Raw genomic sequence first — 17,176 nt, 5'->3', positions numbered from 1 at the left:
TGGCATTAGTTCATTCTTTTTTATGGCTAACTAGTATTCCATTGTCTATATGTACCACATCTTTATCCATTCATCTGTTGATGGACATTTAGGTTGTTTCCGTATCTTGGCTGTTGTGAATAGTACTGCTGTGAACATTGAGGGGCATGTATCTTTTGGAATTATAGTTTTGTCTGGATGTATACCCAGGAGTGGAATTGCTGGATCATATGGCAACTGTACTTTTAGTTTTTTGGGGAACCTCTATACTGTTTTCACTGCACCTACTTACATTCCCACCAGCAGTGTAGGAGGGTTCCCTTTTCTCCATACCCACTCTAGCATTTGTTATTTGTAGATTTTTTAATGATGGACATTCTGACTGGTGTGAGGTGATAACTCATTGTTATTTTTATTTGCATTTATCTAATAATCAGCCATGTTGAGCATCTTTTCATGTGCCTGTTGGCCATCTGTATGTCTTCTTTGGAGAAATGTCTCTCCGGGTCTTTTGCCCATTTTTTGATTGGGTTGTTTTTCTGTTATTAAGTTGTATGAGCTGTTTGTATATTTTGGAAATTAAGCCCTTGTTGGTCGCATTGTTTGCAAATATTTTCTCCCAGTCCATAGGTTCTCTTTTCATTTTGTATATGGTTTCCTTTGCTGCACAAAAGCTTGTAAGTTTGATTAGGTCCCATTTGTTTTTTGTTTCTTTTATTTCTTTTTTGAATTTTTTTTTTACATCTTTATTGGAGTATCACTGTTTTACAGTGGTGTGTTAGTTTCTGCTTTACAACAAAGTGAATCAGTTATACATATACATATGTTCCTATATATCTTCCCTCTCGCGTCTCCCTCCCTCCCACCCTCCCTATCCCACCCCTCTAGGTGGTCACAAAGCACCGAGCTGATCTCCCTGTGCTATGCAGCTGCTTCCCACTAGCTATCTATTTTACATTTGGTAGTGTACATATGTCCATGCCACTCTCTCACTTCGTCACAGCTTACCCTTCCCCCTCCACATATCCTCAAGTCCATGCTCTAGTAGGTCTGTGTTTTATTCCCGTCCTACCCCTAGTCACTTCATGACATTTTTTTTCTTAGATTCCATATATATGTATTAGCGTACGGTATTTGTTTTTCTCCTTCTGACTTCACTTTGTATGACAGACTCTAGGTCTATCCACCTCATTACAAATAACTCAGTTTCATTTCTTTTTATGGCTGAGGAATATTCCATTGTAAATATGTGCCACATCTTCTTTATTCATTCATCTGTTGATGGATACCTAGGTTGCTTCCATGTCCTGGCTATTGTAAATAGAGCTGCAATGGACATTTTGGTACATGACTCTTTTTGAATTATGGTTTTCTCAGGGTATTTGCCCAGTAGTGGGATTGCTGGGTCGTATGGTAGTTCTATTTGTAGTTTTTTAAGGAACCACCATACTGTTCTCCATAGTGGCTGTATCAATTTACATTCCCACCAGCAGTGCAAGAGGGTTCCCTTTTCTCTGCACCCTCTCCAGCATTTATTGTTTCTAGAGTTTTTGATGATGGCCATTCTAACCATTGTGAGATGATATCTTATTGTAGTTTTGATTTGCATTTCTCTAATGATTAATGATGTTGAGCATTCTTTCATGTGTTTGTTGGCAATCTGTATATCTGCATTGGAGAAATGTCTATTTAGGTCTTCTGCCCATTTTTGGATTGGGTTGTTTGTTTTCTTTGTTATTGAGCTGCATGAGCTGCTTATATATTTTGGAGATTAATCCTTTGTTAGTTGCTTCATTTGCAACTATTTTCTCCCATTCTGAGGGTTGTTTTTTGGTCTTGTTTATGGTATACTTTTCTGTGCAAAAGCTTTTAAGTTTCATTAGGTCCCATTTGTTTATTTTTGTTTTTATTTCCATTTCTCTAGGAGGTGGGTCAAAAAGGATCTTGCTGTGATTTGTGTCATAGAGTGTTCTGCCTATGTTTTCCTCTAAGAGTTTGATAGTGTCTGGCCTTACATGTAGGTCTTTAACCCATTTTGAGTTTATTTTTGTGTATGGTGTTAGGGAGTGTTCTAATTTCATACTTTTACATGTACCTGTCCAGTTTTCCCAGGACCACTTACTAAAGAGGCTCTCTTTTCTCCACTGTATATCCTTCCCTCCTTTATCAAAGATAAGGTGACCATATGTGTGTGGGTTTATCTCTGGGCTTTCTATCCTGTTCCATTGATCTATATGTCTGTTTTTGTGCCAGTACCATATTATCTTGATTACTATAGCTTTGTAGTATAGTCTGAAGTCAGGGAACCTGATTCCTCCAGCTCCATTTTTCATTCTCAGTATTGCTTTGGCTATTCGGGGTCTTTTGTGTTTCCATACAAATTGTGAAATTTTTTGTTCTAGTTCTGTAAAAAATGCCAGTGGTAGTTTGATAGGGATTGCATTGAATCTGTAGATTGCTTTGGGTGGTACAGTCATTTTCACAATGTTGATTCCTCCAATCCAAGAACATGGTATATTTCTCTATCTATTTGTATCATCTTTAATTTCTTTCATCAGTGTCTTACTATTTTCTGCATACAGATCTTTTGTCTCCTTAGGTAGGTTTATTCCTAGATATTTTATTCTTTTTGTTGCAGTGGTAAATGGGAGTGTTCTCTTAATTTCACTCTCAGATTTTTCATCATTAGTGTATAAGAATGCCAGAGATTTCTGTGCAATAATTTTATATCCTGCTACTTTACCAGATTCATTGATTAGCTCTAGCAGTTTTCTGTTAGCATCCTTAGGATTCTCTGTGTATAGTATCATGTCATCTACAAACAGTGACAGCTTTATTTCTTCTTTTCTGATTTGGATTCCTTTTATTTCTTTTTCTTCTCTGATGGATTGCTGTGGCTAGAACTTCCAAAACTATGTTGAAAAAGAGTGGTGAGAGTGGGCAACCTTGTCTTGTTCCTGATCTTAGTGAAAAAGGTTTCAGTTTCTCACCATGGAGAACGATGCTGGCTGTGATTTTGTCATATATGGCCTTTATTATATTGAGGAAAGTTCCCTCTATGCCTCCTTTCTGCAGGGTTTTTATCATAAATGGGTGTTGAATTTTGTCAAAAGCTTTCTCTGCATCTGTTGAGATGATAATATAGTTTTTCTTCTTCAGTTTGTTGATATGGTGTATCACATTGATTGATTTGCATATATTGAAGAATCCTTGCATTCCTGGGATAAACCCCATTTGATCATGGTGTACGATCCTTTTAATGTGCTGTTGGATTCCGTTTGCTAGTATTTTGTTGAGGATTTTTGCATCTATGTTCATCAGTGATACTGGCCTGTAGTTTTCTTTCTTTGTGATGTCTTTGTCTGGTTTTGGTATCAGGGTGATGGTAGCCTCATAGAATGAGTTTGGGAGTCTGCTATTTTTTGGAAGAGTTTGAGATGGATAGGTGTTAGCTCTTCTCTAAATGTTTGATAGAATTCGCCTGTGGAGCCATCTAGTCCTGGGCTTTTGTTTGTTGGAAGATTTTAAATCACAGTTTCAATTTCAGTGCTTGTGATTGGTCTGTTGATATTTTCTATTTCTTCCTGGTTCAGTCTCAGCAGGTTGTGCATTTCTAAGAATTTGTCCATTTCTTCCAGGTTGTCCATTTTATTGGCATACAGTTGCTTGTAGTAATCTCTCATAATCGTTTGTATTTCTGCTGTGTCAGTTGTTACTTCTTTTTTATTTCTAATTCTGTTGATTTGAGTCTTCTCACTTTTTTTCTTTATGAGTGTGGCTAATGGTTTATCAATTTTATTTATTTCTTAAAGAACCAGCTTTTAGTTTTATTGATCTTTGCTATCGTTTCCTTCATATCTTTTTCATTTATTTCTGATCTGATCTTTATGATTTCTTTCCCTCTGCTAAATTTGGGGGTTTTTTGTTCTTTCTCTAATTGCTTTAGGTGCAACGTTAGGTTGTTTATTTGAGATGTTTCAGATAGGATTGTATTGCTATAAACTTCCCTCTTAGAACTGCTTTTGCTGCATCCTATAGGTTTTGGGTCATCGTGTCTCCATTGTCATTTGTTTCTAAGTATTTTTTGATTTCCTCTTTGATTTCTTCAGTGATCACTTCGTTATTAAGTAGTGTATTGTTTAGCCTCCATGTGTTTGTATTTTTTACAGATCTTTTCCTGTAATTGATATCTAGTCTCATAGCATTGTGGTCAGAAAAGATACTTGATATGATTTCAATTTTCTTAAATTTGCCAAGGCTAGATTTGTGACCCAATATATGATCTATCCTGGAGAATGTTCCATGAGCACTTGAGAAAAATGTGTATTCTGTTGTTTTTGGATGGAATGTCCTATAAATATCAAGTAAGTCCATCTTGTGTAATGTATCATTTAAAGCTTGTGTTTCCTTATTTATTTTCATTTTGGATGATCTGTCCATTGGTGAAAGTGGGGTGTTAAAGTCCCCTACTATGATTGTGTTACTGTCAATTTCCCCTTTTATGGCTCTTAGTATTTGCCTTCTGTATTGAGGTGCTCCTACGTTGGGTGCATAAATATTTACAATTGTTATATCTTCTTCATGGATCGATCCCTTGATCATTATGTAGTGTCCTACTTTGTTTGTCTCTTATAATAGTCTTTATTTTAAAGTCTATTTTGTCTGATATGAGAATCGCTACTCCAGTTCTCTTCTGATTTCCATTTGCATGGAATATCTTTTTCCATCCCCTTACTTTCAGTCTGTATGTGTCCCTAGGTCTGAAGTGGGTCTCTTGTAGACAGCATATATATGGGTCTTGTTTTGGTATCCTTTCAGCCAGTCTGTGTCTTTTGGTGGGAGCATTTAATCCATTTATATTTAAGGTAATTATCGATATGTATGTTCCTATTACCATTTACTTAATTGTTTCAGGTTTGTTCTTGTAGGTCTTTTGCTTCTCTTATGTTTCTTACTTAGAGAAGTTCCTTTAGCATTTGTTGTAAAGCTGGTTTGGTGGTTCTGAACTCTCTCAGCTTTTGCTTGTCTGTAAAGATTTTAATTTCTCCATCCAATCTGAATGAGATCCTTGCTGGGTAGAGTAATCTTGGTTGTAGGTTTTTCTCCTTCATCACTTTAAATATGTCCTGCCACTCCCTTCTGGCTTGCAGAGTTTCTGCTGAAAGATCAGCTGTTAACCTTATGGGGATTCCCTTGTGTGTTATTTGTTGTTTTTCCCTTGCTGCTTTTAATATGTTTTCTTTGTATTTAATTTTTGATAGTTTGATTAATACGTGTCTTGGTGTGTTTTTCCTTGGATTTATCCTGTATGGGGCTCTCTGTGCTTCCTGGATTTGAATGACTATTTCCTTTTCCATGTTAGGGAAGTTTTCAAGTATAACCTCTTCAAATATTTTCTCAGTCCCTTTCTTTTTCTCTTCTTCTTCTGGGACCCCTATAATTCGAATGTTGGTGCATTTAATGTTGTTCCAGAGGTCTCTGAGACTGTCCTCAGTTCTTTTCATTCTTTTTTCTTTATTTTGCTCTGCAGTAGTTATTTCCACTATTTTATCTTCCAGGTCACTTATCTGTTCTTCTGCCTCAGTTATTCTGCTATTGATCCCATCTAGAGTATTTTTAATTTCATTTATTGTGTTGCTCCTCGTTGCTTGCTTCCTCTTTAGTTCTTCTAGGTCCTTGTTAAATGTTTCTTGCATTTTGTCTATTCTATTTCCAAGATTTTGGATCATCTTTATCATTATTCTGAATTCTTTTTCAGGTAGACTGCCTATTTCCTGTTCATTTGTTAGATCTGGTGGGTTTTTACCTTGCTCCTTCATCTGCTGTGTGTTTTTCTGTCTTTTCATTTTGCTTACACTGTTTGGGGTCTCCTTTTTGCAGGCTGCAGGTTCATAGTTCCTGTTGTTTTTGGTGACTGTCCTCAGTGGCTAAGGTTGGTTCAGTGGGTTGAGTAGGTTTCCTGGTTGGGGGGACTAGTGCCTATGTTCTGGTGGATGAGGCTGGATCTTGTCTTTCTGGTGGGTAGGTCCACATCTGGTGGTGTGTTTTGGGATGTCAGTGGCCTTATTATGATTTTAGGCAGCCTCTCTGCTAATGGATGGGGCTGTAGTCCTGTCTTGCTATTTGTTGGGCATAGGGTGTCCAGCACTGTATGTTGCTGGTCGTTGAGTGAAGCTGGGTCTTGGTGTTGAGATGGAGATCTCTGGGAGATTTTCGCCGTTTGATATTACGTGGAGCTGGGAGGTCTCTTGTGGATCAGTGTCCTGAAGTTGGTTCTCCCACCTCAGAGACACAGCCCTGACGCCTGGCTGGGACACCAAGAACCTTTAATCCACACAGCTCAGAATAAAAGGGAGAAAAAAATAGAAAAGAAAGAAGGAGGGAAGAAAGGAAGAAAGAAAGATAAAATAAAGTAGGATAAAATAAAGTTATTAAAATAAAAAGTAATTATTAAGAAAAAAATTTTATAAAAAAACCAAAAAAACGCTTAGGTCAGAACCTTAGGACAAATGGTGAAAGCAAAGCTATATAGACAAAAATCTTACACAGCAGCACACACACTCACAAAAAGAGAAAAAGGGGAAAATAATAATATATCTTGCTCCCAAAGTCCACCTCCTTAACTCGGGATGATTTGCTGTCTATTCAGGTATTCTACAAATGCAGGGCACTTCAAGCTGACTGTGGAGCTTTAATCTGCTGCTTCTGAGGCTGCTGGGAGAGACCTCCCCCTCTCCTCTTTGTTTGCACAGCTCCTGCGGTTCAGCTTTGGACTTGACCCCGCCTCTGCATGTAGGTTGTCCGAGGGCATCTGCTATTTGCTCAGACAGGACGGAGTCAAAGGAGCTGCTGATTCGGGGGCTCTGGCTCACTCAGGCTGGAGGAAGGGAGGGGTATGGATGCGGGGCGAGCCAGCGGTGGCAGAGGTCGGTGTGACGCTGCACCAGCCTGAGGTGCTCCGCGCGTTCTCCCGGGGAAGCTGTCCCTGGATCCTGGGACCCTGGCAGTGGCAGGCTGCACAGGCTCCCAGGAGGGGAGGTGTGGAGAGTGACCTGTGTTCGCACACAGGCTTCTTGGTGGCAGCAGCAGCAGCCCTAGCATCCCACGCCCACCCATCTCTGGTGTCCGCGCTGATAGCCATGGCTCACTCCCGTTTCTGGATCTCCTTTATGTGGCGCCCTTAATCCCCTCTCCTCTCGCACCAGGAAACAAAGAGGCAAGAAAAAGTCTCTTAGGCAGCTCCACACCCGTCTCTGGAGCTCCTTTATGCGGTGCCCTTAATTCCCTCTCCTTGTGCCCCAGGAAGCAAAGAGGGAAGAAAACATCTCTTTCCTCTTCGGCAGCTCCAGACTTCTCCTGGACTCCCTCCCGTCTAGCCGTGGTGCCCTAACCCCTTCAGTCTGTATTCACGCTGCCAACCACAGTCCTCTCCCAGTTTCTGACCAAAGCCAGAGCCTCAGCGCCCAGCCCCAGCCCGTCCCGCCGGGTGAGCAGACAAGCCTCTCAAGCTGGTGAGTGCTGGTCGGCACCAGTCCTCTGCGGGAATCTCTCCGCTTTGCCCTCTGCACCCCTGTTGCTGCGCTCCTTTCTGTGGCTCCGCAGCTCCCCCAGTCTGCCACCCACAGTCTCCACCCGTGAAGGGACTTCTAGTGTGTGGAAACCTTTCCTCCTTCACAGCTCCCTCCCACTGGTGCAGGTCCCATCCCTATTGTTTTGTCTCTTTATTCTTTTTTCTTTTGCCCTACCCAGGTACGTGGGGGTGTTTCTTGCCTTTTGGGAGGTCTGAGATCTTCTGCCAGCATTCAGTGGGTGTTCTATAGGAGCAGTTCCACATGTAGATGTATTTCTGATGTATTTGTGGGGAGGAAGGTTAGCTCTGCATCTTACTCTTCCGCCATCTCTCCCGGTTTTTTTTTTTTTTTTTTTTTGGTGTTTTTTGTTGTTGTTTTTTGCTGTACGCGGGCCTCTCCCGTTGTGGAGCACAGGCTCCGGACACGCAGGCTCAGCGGCCATGACTCACGGGCCCAGCTGCGCTGCGGTATGTAGTATCTTCCCGGACCGGGGCATGAACCCATATCCCCTGCATCGGCAGGCAGACTCTCAACCACTGCGCCACCAGGGAAGCCCTTGCTTTTATTTCTGTTGCCTTGGGAGAGTGACCTAAGAAAACATTGGTATGATTATGTCAGACAATGTTTTGCCTGTGTTCTCTTCCAGGAGTTTTATGGTGTCATGTCTTATAATTCTTTAAGCCATTTTATTTTTGTGTATGGTGTGAGGGTATGCTCTAACTTCATTGATTTACATGCGGCTGTCCAGCTATCCCAACACTACTTGTTGAAGAGACTCTATTTTTTTCCATTGTATATTCTTGCCACCCTTGTCGAAGATTAATTGACCATAGGCGTGTGAGTTTATTTCTGGGCTCTCTATTCTGTTCCATTGATCCATAAGTCTGTTTTTGTGCCAGTACGATGCTGTTTTTTTTTTTTTTTTTTTTTTTTTGGTGGTACGCGGGCCTCTCACTGCTGTGGCCTCTCCCTTTGCGGAGCACAGGCTCCGGACGCGCAGGCTCAGCGACCATGGTTCACGGGCCCAGCCACTCCATGGCATGTGGGATCTTCCCGGACCGGGGCACGAACCCGTGTCCCCTGCATCCGCAGGCGGATTCTCAACCACTGCGCCACCAGGGAAGCCCGTACGATGCTGTTTTGATTACTGTAGCTTTGTAGTATTTTTTGAAGTCTGGGAGGAATATCCCTCCAGCTTGTTTCTTTTTCCTCAGGATTGCTTTGGCAATTCTGGGTCTTTTATGGTTTCATATAAATTTTAGGATTGCTTGTTCTAGTTCTGTGAAAAAAAATGTCATGGGTAATTTGATAAGAATCACATTAAATCTGGAGCAGAGTGCCTTCTCTTGGCAAGGTGGACAGAAGGGGGAGCCAAATGGCTAGCTCATGTGGGGCTTGAAGAACCCTGAGGCCAAGGTGAAGCTCTCATCATGGCTGTTGAAATTATTGAGGGTGCCCTACAGATGGAGCAGAGAAGAAGAGGGTATGGATGGTGGGCAGAGGTGACAAGCAGGGAGGCAAAGAGGTAGTTAGGCTGATGGTGTGGCTGTGGTGCATGGTTGGGAGACAGCTCTGGAAGGGTGTGTCAGGGGAGGCAGTGTGCATCCCTGCAGTCTGGGGGAGTGGCAGCAGGATTGGTTTCTACTTGGGGAGGGAGGGCTGGAGATACTTAGTGCTGTCTGGGGTGTCATTCTGTCCTGATCAGTGTTTGTTCAAATGGGAGGCAGAGAATGGGCAGTCAGTGTCGGTAAGAGGGTTTGGAGGGCAGCACCTGGGGAGAGAAGGCCTGGAGGCCCACTGGATTGGATGGGGATGAAGGGGTGAAGGAGGAAGGCTGGGGGCACTTCAGGGACCTGGGACACAGGGCTGGGGTATGCGGGGTTAAAGTGCACACAGTGGGGGCTTCCCTGGTGGCGCAGTGGTTGGGAGTCTGCCTGCCAATGCAGGGGACGTGGGTTCGTGCCCCGGTCCGGGAGGATCCCACATGCCTTGGAGCGGCGGGGCCCGTAAGCCATGGCCGCTAAGCCTGCGCATCTGGAACTGCAACGGGAGGGGCCACAGCAGTGGGAGGCCCGCGTAATACACACACACACAGAAGTGCACACAGTGGGCCTATAGGTCCAGCTGGAGGTCGGTGCGGCTCCTCCAGGGGCCCCATGGCCTGTGTCAGTGTCGGGGACAGGCGGCTCAGCTACTCAGAGGTCCTACCTGTGTCCTCTCTCTCTGTCCTCCATTCCCTGTCAGCACTCTCCACAATTCTGTCCTGCCTGCTTTGCACTGTGCTTGTGACACACCTGTGTCCAGCTCCCTGCTGGGCATCTGTTCAAGACTGACCAGGGTCACTCCCCTCTGCATCCTCCCAGCCCCACCGTGCTGTTGGAGGCTCCACCACCCCTGTAGTAGCCTACGCCTGAAGCCCCTCTGAGCTCCGTCTGCCTGGCTGAACCCTGCAATGCCTCTTCCCCCATCATCTCTGTCCCTTGTGCCTCCCCCAGTTCCTTGCCATGCAGCCCTCCAGGGCCCAGCCCAGTGCCATCACCTCAGTGCTCTAGAGCCATTTGTCAGATTGAGTGGTAATGGGTTCCCCAGCCCCACCCACCTGTTCACAGCTCTAGGACAGCAGGTGTGGGAGGAAAGCGGAGATATCCGGCAGGCCGGGGAATGGCGGGAGGGCCAGGGACGGGTCGGATCTTTAGGGAGGGGCATCCCACCCCTTCTGTGGGCACAGGGGAGCGGCTGGCACCCTGGTGGTGCTGTGCCAGGGGAGGCCTCAGGCCCACTGAAGCCGCCCAGAGGGTTCCAGAGCAAAGGAGGACTGGGGGCGTTCGGAGGGCTGTCCTGCAGCAGGTCAGAACCTTGCCGGCAGGGGTGTTCACACTCCATGATTCCAATGCTCCGCCAGCTTTTAGAGTTCCGCAGAGGTGGACGGATCATAGCTGGTGCTGCTTTGGTAACGAGACAGTCATTCCAGACTCCCTGGAGCAGGAAGCCGTGTCGAGCAGATGCCTGGCTGGTGGATGAGGGCTGGTCCCTGAGATACCACCACACCCTGAGAAGAGCCTGGGCAGGGAGGGCATCTGCCTTCGGTGGCTGAGTACCCATGGTGACAGCCAGGACCACTCCTGGGGGCCTGGCATGTGTCTGCTCCTGGAGTCCAGGACGGCCCTTAGGGGTGTCTCATCCCCATCCCTATGTGATCGTTGTGCAAACCAAGGCCCTGAGAGGCCCAAGGGCTCACCCTGCTGGTCCCTAGCCCAGGCATCCAGGGTCCAGGCACGCAGCCCCCCAGCCCCACCACCGCTGGTGTCTTCACACTCAGGTCTCAGCTCCTTACTGCACTGCCTGTTTCCTGAGGGCAGTGATGTTCCACTCACCTCCGTATGGGTTGGGTCTGTTAAATATCTGAGTGATCGGCGATTGATCTTCTCAGTTCAGTGTGCTCTCTGTCGTTCCTGTTCATCTCATGAAGAACTAGGAGACACGGGAGAGTGGACTTTTGGGCGTCTCTCTGCTGACTGACCAGTGCCGATGAGGGGCCCCTGTCAGTCCTACCACTGATAACCTGTGTGACTTCGGGAACATTTCTTACCCTCTGTGACCAGCGGAGTCAGAGACCTCCCTGCTTCATGCCTTGCCAGCAGGAGATCCTAACAAGGGTCAGCTGTGACTCTCGGTGGTAAGAAATGCCCTAGGGAAACAGGCAGTTTAAAGCTTCGCGGGGCCCACAGCTCCACGCGGTCCACGCGCCCTCCAGTTTGATACCACAAGACAGTGATTCCCCTAGAGAATGAAGGGTCAGCTCCAGTCCCACAGAACCTCAGCCTCAGCCCAAGGCAGGATGGAGAGAGAGTGTCACTGCTGTGAAATCATCCCCGCGTCCCCTAGAACTGTCTCCTGTCACCTTGCAGGACCGGGGCTGGGTGGAACGCTGGGCTGCCTCTGAGCATGGCTCTTCACTCCTGGCCTTTCCTCTCGGATGACTGGAAAACGGGGTCCCTTCCAAGTCAAACAAGAGCTGATTGGGCCTGGTACACAAGCACGGGCATGAGGGAAGTAGTGTTTCCTGATTCCAGTCGTTGCTGATTAGACGGAGAGCTTTCCCCGGGTGGAGGCCGGCCTCCCTTGCTCCTTAGAGACTTTGCCCTCGACTCTGAGGCACACTCGAGGGGTGAGCCAGTGAGATGTGCCACGTGTGAGGCCGTCCTTGTGAATCCCAGGCCTACAACAGGGCCTTCTCAGCCTGAGAACCTACGGCTTGAACTCAGCCTGAGTTGGCACAGGCTTCCAGAACCTCCCTGAGGGGTGTTGTGCAGACTGCCCGGGCCCATCTTTGCTTCTCCCCTCTTGGAAGTGAAAGTAGAAAACTGAGCCTCAGGAGCTGAGAAAGGCCAACCCAGGAGAAAAAAATCATGAAGAAACAGGGAGGGCAAAGGAGTCTGTGATTTGGGGTGGTGTGCGGGGAGGAGGAAGGGACGATTCACGGCAACGTGGGTCCCTTTCTGGAGAATGTGAGCTTTAGGTTCTCAGCCAGGGCCTCTGGTTGAGAGACTTGTTGGAGTGACCTTAACAGTGGTCATCAGAGGAAAGACCTGAGGGAGGAGATGGCTCTGCTTTTTCAAAACTATAATACTTCAAACACCCCTTCCTGTAAGGATGGGTTTTCCTCACTAGAACTAGTCCACTAGCTTTTAATAGGCCTTTTTATGATTATTAATTAGGATGTATTCGATATAAAAAATTTAGAAAATGCATCACCCATAACCAGAAGAATGTGCTTGAAGGCTCCTCACTTGTGCTTTCCCAGCAAGCCTTGTCGACTTCTGGAAGGACTCGATATTTACAACGGACCATCTGCACGAGGCCTGGCCTCGTTTTACAGTTAAGTTTATTTCTAAGGGGGAAGAAACCTTATCCCCTCTAGTGTAGGTCTCCAGGTGACCATGGGGGTGGGAACAAGACTGCACACAGGCCCAAATGAAACAATTAGGCAGCACATGGCTGGGCTGTGGCCATGGAGGTTAATCTGAGAAACTTCGGGAAGCTCTCAGAACTGGATTCCTTCATTCATACAGAGGTTTCCTGCAGCCTCAGCACGTGCTACTGGCAGTGCCCTGTGAATATACATGGTCAGCCCAGGCCACGTGAGGAAGGCATGGGTCTGGGGTGCTCTCTGACCACCACCCTCCAAGCCAGCAGGGGCTGCATCACCTGGTCCCCAGCACCCGTGGCCTTGGGGTCTGCCAACCAAAGTTGGAAATAATATTGAAATCCAAGTGCCGTTCCTTGAAACATTAGCCTATGGTGGAATCTAGTTGTTCTATCAGTTACTGAGAACGGGGTAATAAAATTGCCAACTAGAATAGTAAAAAAAAAAAAAAAAAAAAGATAAAACAAACCTCACCTGGTTTGAGGGTCCCTCCTCTACCATGCCGTGGTAGCCCAGGTCTATTTGGTAGAATTTTAGCTGGTTTGCAATCTGTCCCTGAAATTAACCATTTGGAAGAAATATGGTAAAATGAACTAACAGTTGTCAAACTGCATTCTAACCCTGCTATGATCCCATCACTGCAGCTTTTAGTGGGTAGAAAGATCTAGCATCTCTGTTTGCTTTGGAAGCTTATTTTTGCCAAGGCTGTTATCACCAAGTAGGCACCAGAGCTCTGTTCCACTCACAGTCCAATTATGGTGAAATTCAGACAATGAACCTGTGTATTCCACTTGTAAGAATGTCCAAATGGAATGCTTTACCCTGGCCAGGAGCAAACTCTCGGCCCCCCTGTGATATGCGAGACCTCAAGGAAGCTTTCTCTATTCCCAGACCCGGAGAAATGTGTTGAACTGGAAAATGCATCGGGGTGGCCCACCCCGGGTCAGGCCTCTGGTTTTCTTTCCCCTGCACTGTCCACTTCACTGCACAGCTCCTCCCTGTCGTTGGTCGGGAAGCTGCTCTGTGGGAGGCCAGAGGGTGTCATTTCCAGGCCTGGGGCAGAGCTGGTTTTGCTGTGCTGCATCCTCCACCCTACGGACTCTAGGGAAGAGGCGAAGCTGGTAAAACACGTGGGATGGAGCCTGATGCAGGACACGCCCCAGCCCACTCCTGCCCTTGCCCACGACAAAGGGCCCTCCGTCTTTCCTCCTTCCTCCAAGTCGCAGGCCCCTCTGCTGTGACTGCATCTCTGCAGGTATGGAGCCTGGGTGTCTTTCTGCCCCTTTCTGTGCCCATTCTCTGCAGGAACTTGCTGTTAAAGTGGCTAGAGAACAGAGTGGCTCGTGCTCTATCCTTGTCACCCATGGGGAGGTTTCTGGATCTGACTTCCTGTCTCCAGATGGAAACATTTGGATAAAGGACCTAGGAGAGGGGCCCCTTGGCTCTAACATCCAGTGGACTTAGAGCAGATTTCTAAATCTGCCTAGAGAGAAATTGAAATTGAGTGGACCTGCTCTCTAAAATTGCTATAATTCTACTTGGCTGTCCCATAGCCACTTTCACTTGACCCATGGGTGGACCTGAGCTGTTTCAGAAATGCTAGGCATGGGGTTTTAATGAATGAGATTTGTTCTGAAGCAAAAAATGATTTTGATTTAGCCTGTGTTTAGCTCCCTATGTCTTTACCTGATCACAATTCAGAATTATTTCCCAACTTTTCTCTCTCCTCTCCTTTTCAAGATCACAAAGACAAGGGGGTGGAAAATTCCTCCTAGATTTTTACTAACCTCAGAAGTGGACGCTGGAGCCAGATGCCTGGGTTGAGTCCCTGCTTGTGCTATTTGCTGATTGTGTGACTTTGACTTTGGGGAAGTCTCTGAACCTCTCTGTGCAGCTTCCTCAGGTGTGAGGTGACATATTGCCTCGGAGAACACCCGTCTCATAGGATGCAGTGCCTGGTGCCCACGAAGTGTGTACAGATGTGATTGATGGAGATGATGATGTCATCCTGAGGGTGGTGGGAAGAATGTGAGGCTTGGACTTGGGAGACTCAGACCGGCTCTGCCTCTTGCTGGCGGTGTGATACAGATTTTGAACCTCAGAATGTCTCAGTTCTCGTAGCTGTAAAACGAGTGAAAGTGGAACCTCCCTCCTGGGTGGTTGTGAGGACCCGGGAGAACAGGACTGGCAGACTATTCCCTCCCCCAACACACATCAAGCTAAATCTGTTCTCTTTCCCCTTCCCAGGCACACATTCTGGCAGTTCCGTCATGAGAACCCCAAGACCCGGGTCGGGGGCCCTCCCCCTGAGGGGCTCCCCGGCTTCAACAGTGGGGTGATGCTGCTCAACCTGGAGGCCATGCGCCAGTCCCCACTGTACGGCCGCCTGCTGGAGCCGGCACAGGTGCAGCAGCTGGCCGACAAGTACCACTTCCGGGGTCACCTCGGGGACCAGGACTTCTTCACCATGATCGGCATGGAGCACCCCGAGCTCTTCCACGTGCTGGACTGTACCTGGAACCGGCAGCTTTGCACCTGGTGGAGGGACCATGGCTACAGAGACGTCTTCGATGCCTACTTCCGGTGTGAGGGCCACGTCAGGATCTACCACGGGAACTGCAACACCCCTATCCCAGAGGCCTAGGCGCCTCCTTGCCCGCCATGCCCTCGGGCTCGGGATCTGGGGAAGGAGAAGGGCGCCTCTCGGACAGGCCCGGGGCAGTGTCTAAGCTCCTAGAGAGAGACACTGCAGGGACGTCCTTGTGATCAGGTGCTGCAGCTCTCCCAGCACACGTTGCTGTCCTGAAGCCATCCAATGACGACTGGACCCTTTGCCCCCACTGGTGCTCTGGACTGTCTGCCTCCAGGGGCCAGGTGTCATGAAGGACAAACACATAGACCTCCTCCGGTGGGCTAGGAAGTGAGCATTTGAAAAGAAGGAAGAAAAACAAAACGGTGCCCCTTGCCTTCAGCCCCCAAAGAATGGAAATCCTTTTAAGAACTGGGCTTTCTTCGACCAAATATAAACTTATTTTAAATCAACAGGTGAGACAGAGCAAACAGTACTGCTGTAGCTCCCAGTGAGCTCTAAATGCATGAGCCAGGGTTTTTTGTTTTGTTTTTTTTTTTTTTGCGATACGCGGGCCTCTCACTGTTGTGGCCTCTCCCGTTGCGGAGCACAGGCTCCGGACGCGCAGGCCCAGCGGCCATGGCTCACGGGCCCAGCCGCTCCGCGGCATGCGGGATCCTCCCGGACCAGGGCACGAACCCGTATCCCCTGCATCGGCAGGCGGACTCCCAACCACTGCGCCACCAGGGAAGCCCTGAGCCAGGGTTTTAACAACCAGCCCAGAGTTTAAGCATCCAAAGGAATTCTGGCCTTCCACACACGCGTTGTAGGAGGCTGTGTGGTTAGTCTCACGATGCTCGTGGCGCCTGGTGGAGATGTAGAGATCCCACCTCTTTAGGGAGGGCCCTCAGCAGCACCTGTGGCCCACATAAGAAAACTGGTCTCATTATTTTAACCTTCACAGCATTTACCTCCCAACTGCATCACAGAACCTCATAATCCCTTATTCATCTGATCCAGCTCCAGGTGACCAGACTCTGCTCTGAAATCAAATCTGCCATCAAAGAAGAGAGTGGCCACCCACAAGGACAGGTGATGGAATTGTCTGGATTGGGAAGCCTCATTCCAAAGAGGAGCCCAGCAGTGCCCTAGTGTAACCATGCAGCTTGGAAGGGGTGTTGCTCTTAGACTTATAAGCATTCTAGTCTCTTTATGTGGAAGAATCATCCTTGTGACTTTATTGCACCAGGTCAGACCCTATACCTTACAAGAAATTAGGCTGTCATTACTTGATTTCTGCTTTAATGAGTTCTCCTGTAAGTGAGCTACAAACACGAAGCCTCTATTGGTCCATTTTGTATAATCCACCTGAGGTCCTTGGGAAAGAAGTGTTGTTGGATTTTCATCTTATTTTATTTCAATTTCATTTCATTTATTTTTTTCCACCATGAGTGAGAATAGCTAATAAATAATCTTTGAGAACACAATGATTTATGCTGTTTGCTCTCTGATCACAGTTTCCCGCTACCTGAAGGATCTGAATCAAGAGTGTGATCGATTCAGTCTCCCTCCCCACGTGATTAAGCTAATAAGTGTGCTCACAGTGGGTCTCTGGGGCCTAAGGGGGACCGCGTCTGAGAAGGTTATACTGGGCTCAAAATGGAGAATCATTTCATTTCAGGTATTGACAGGCCAGTCTGATTCTAGGAGCAAAACCCACCACCGCATCCTTTCTCTTCTGCTTACCCCTAACTGTCCACCTACATCATCCCCTGATGAAACAGAGCACATGTCTCTCCTAACTCTCAGCTCTGACAGAACGGGTCTGTCCTCTTAGGGACTTGATTTCCTATTTATTGCTACCAGTTATTATTTTTTTTTTTTTTAGTGGTTTTTGAGAGATGGCAATCTTATTTATTTATTTATTTATTTATTGGCTTTGTTGGGTCTTTGTTGCTGCATGCAGGCTTTCTCTGGTTGCAGCGAGTGAGGGGCTACTGTTTGTTGCAGTGCATGGGCTTCTCATTGCGGTGGCTTCTCCTGTTGCGGAGCATGGGCTCTGGGTGCACAGGCTTTAGTAGTTGTGGCTCGCGGGATCTAGAGCACAGGCTCAGTAGTTGTGGCACACGG

At 47.0% G+C, this 17,176-nt stretch overlaps 1 protein-coding gene across 1 annotated transcript in view; it reads left to right on the top strand.

Moving 5' to 3' along the window:
- Positions 1-16,533, top strand: part of XXYLT1 (xyloside xylosyltransferase 1) — a 215,872-nt gene extending 199,339 nt beyond the window's left edge. Inside the window, exons 4-5 of the mRNA XM_059064896.2 lie at positions 14,725-15,582; positions 15,810-16,533. Of these exons, the coding sequence (XP_058920879.1) occupies positions 14,725-15,121 (397 nt within the window). The 3' untranslated portion in view covers positions 15,122-15,582; positions 15,810-16,533. The remainder of the gene's footprint in view (positions 1-14,724; positions 15,583-15,809) is intronic.
- Positions 16,534-17,176: the final 643 nt, after the last annotated feature.

The sequence above is a fragment of the Kogia breviceps genome, chromosome 5 (assembly GCF_026419965.1).
Source record: "Kogia breviceps isolate mKogBre1 chromosome 5, mKogBre1 haplotype 1, whole genome shotgun sequence".
NCBI classification, from domain to species: Eukaryota; Metazoa; Chordata; class Mammalia; order Artiodactyla; family Physeteridae; genus Kogia; species Kogia breviceps.
Note: the sequence above shows the minus strand (reverse complement) of the source record. Positions and strands in the feature narration are given on the sequence as shown.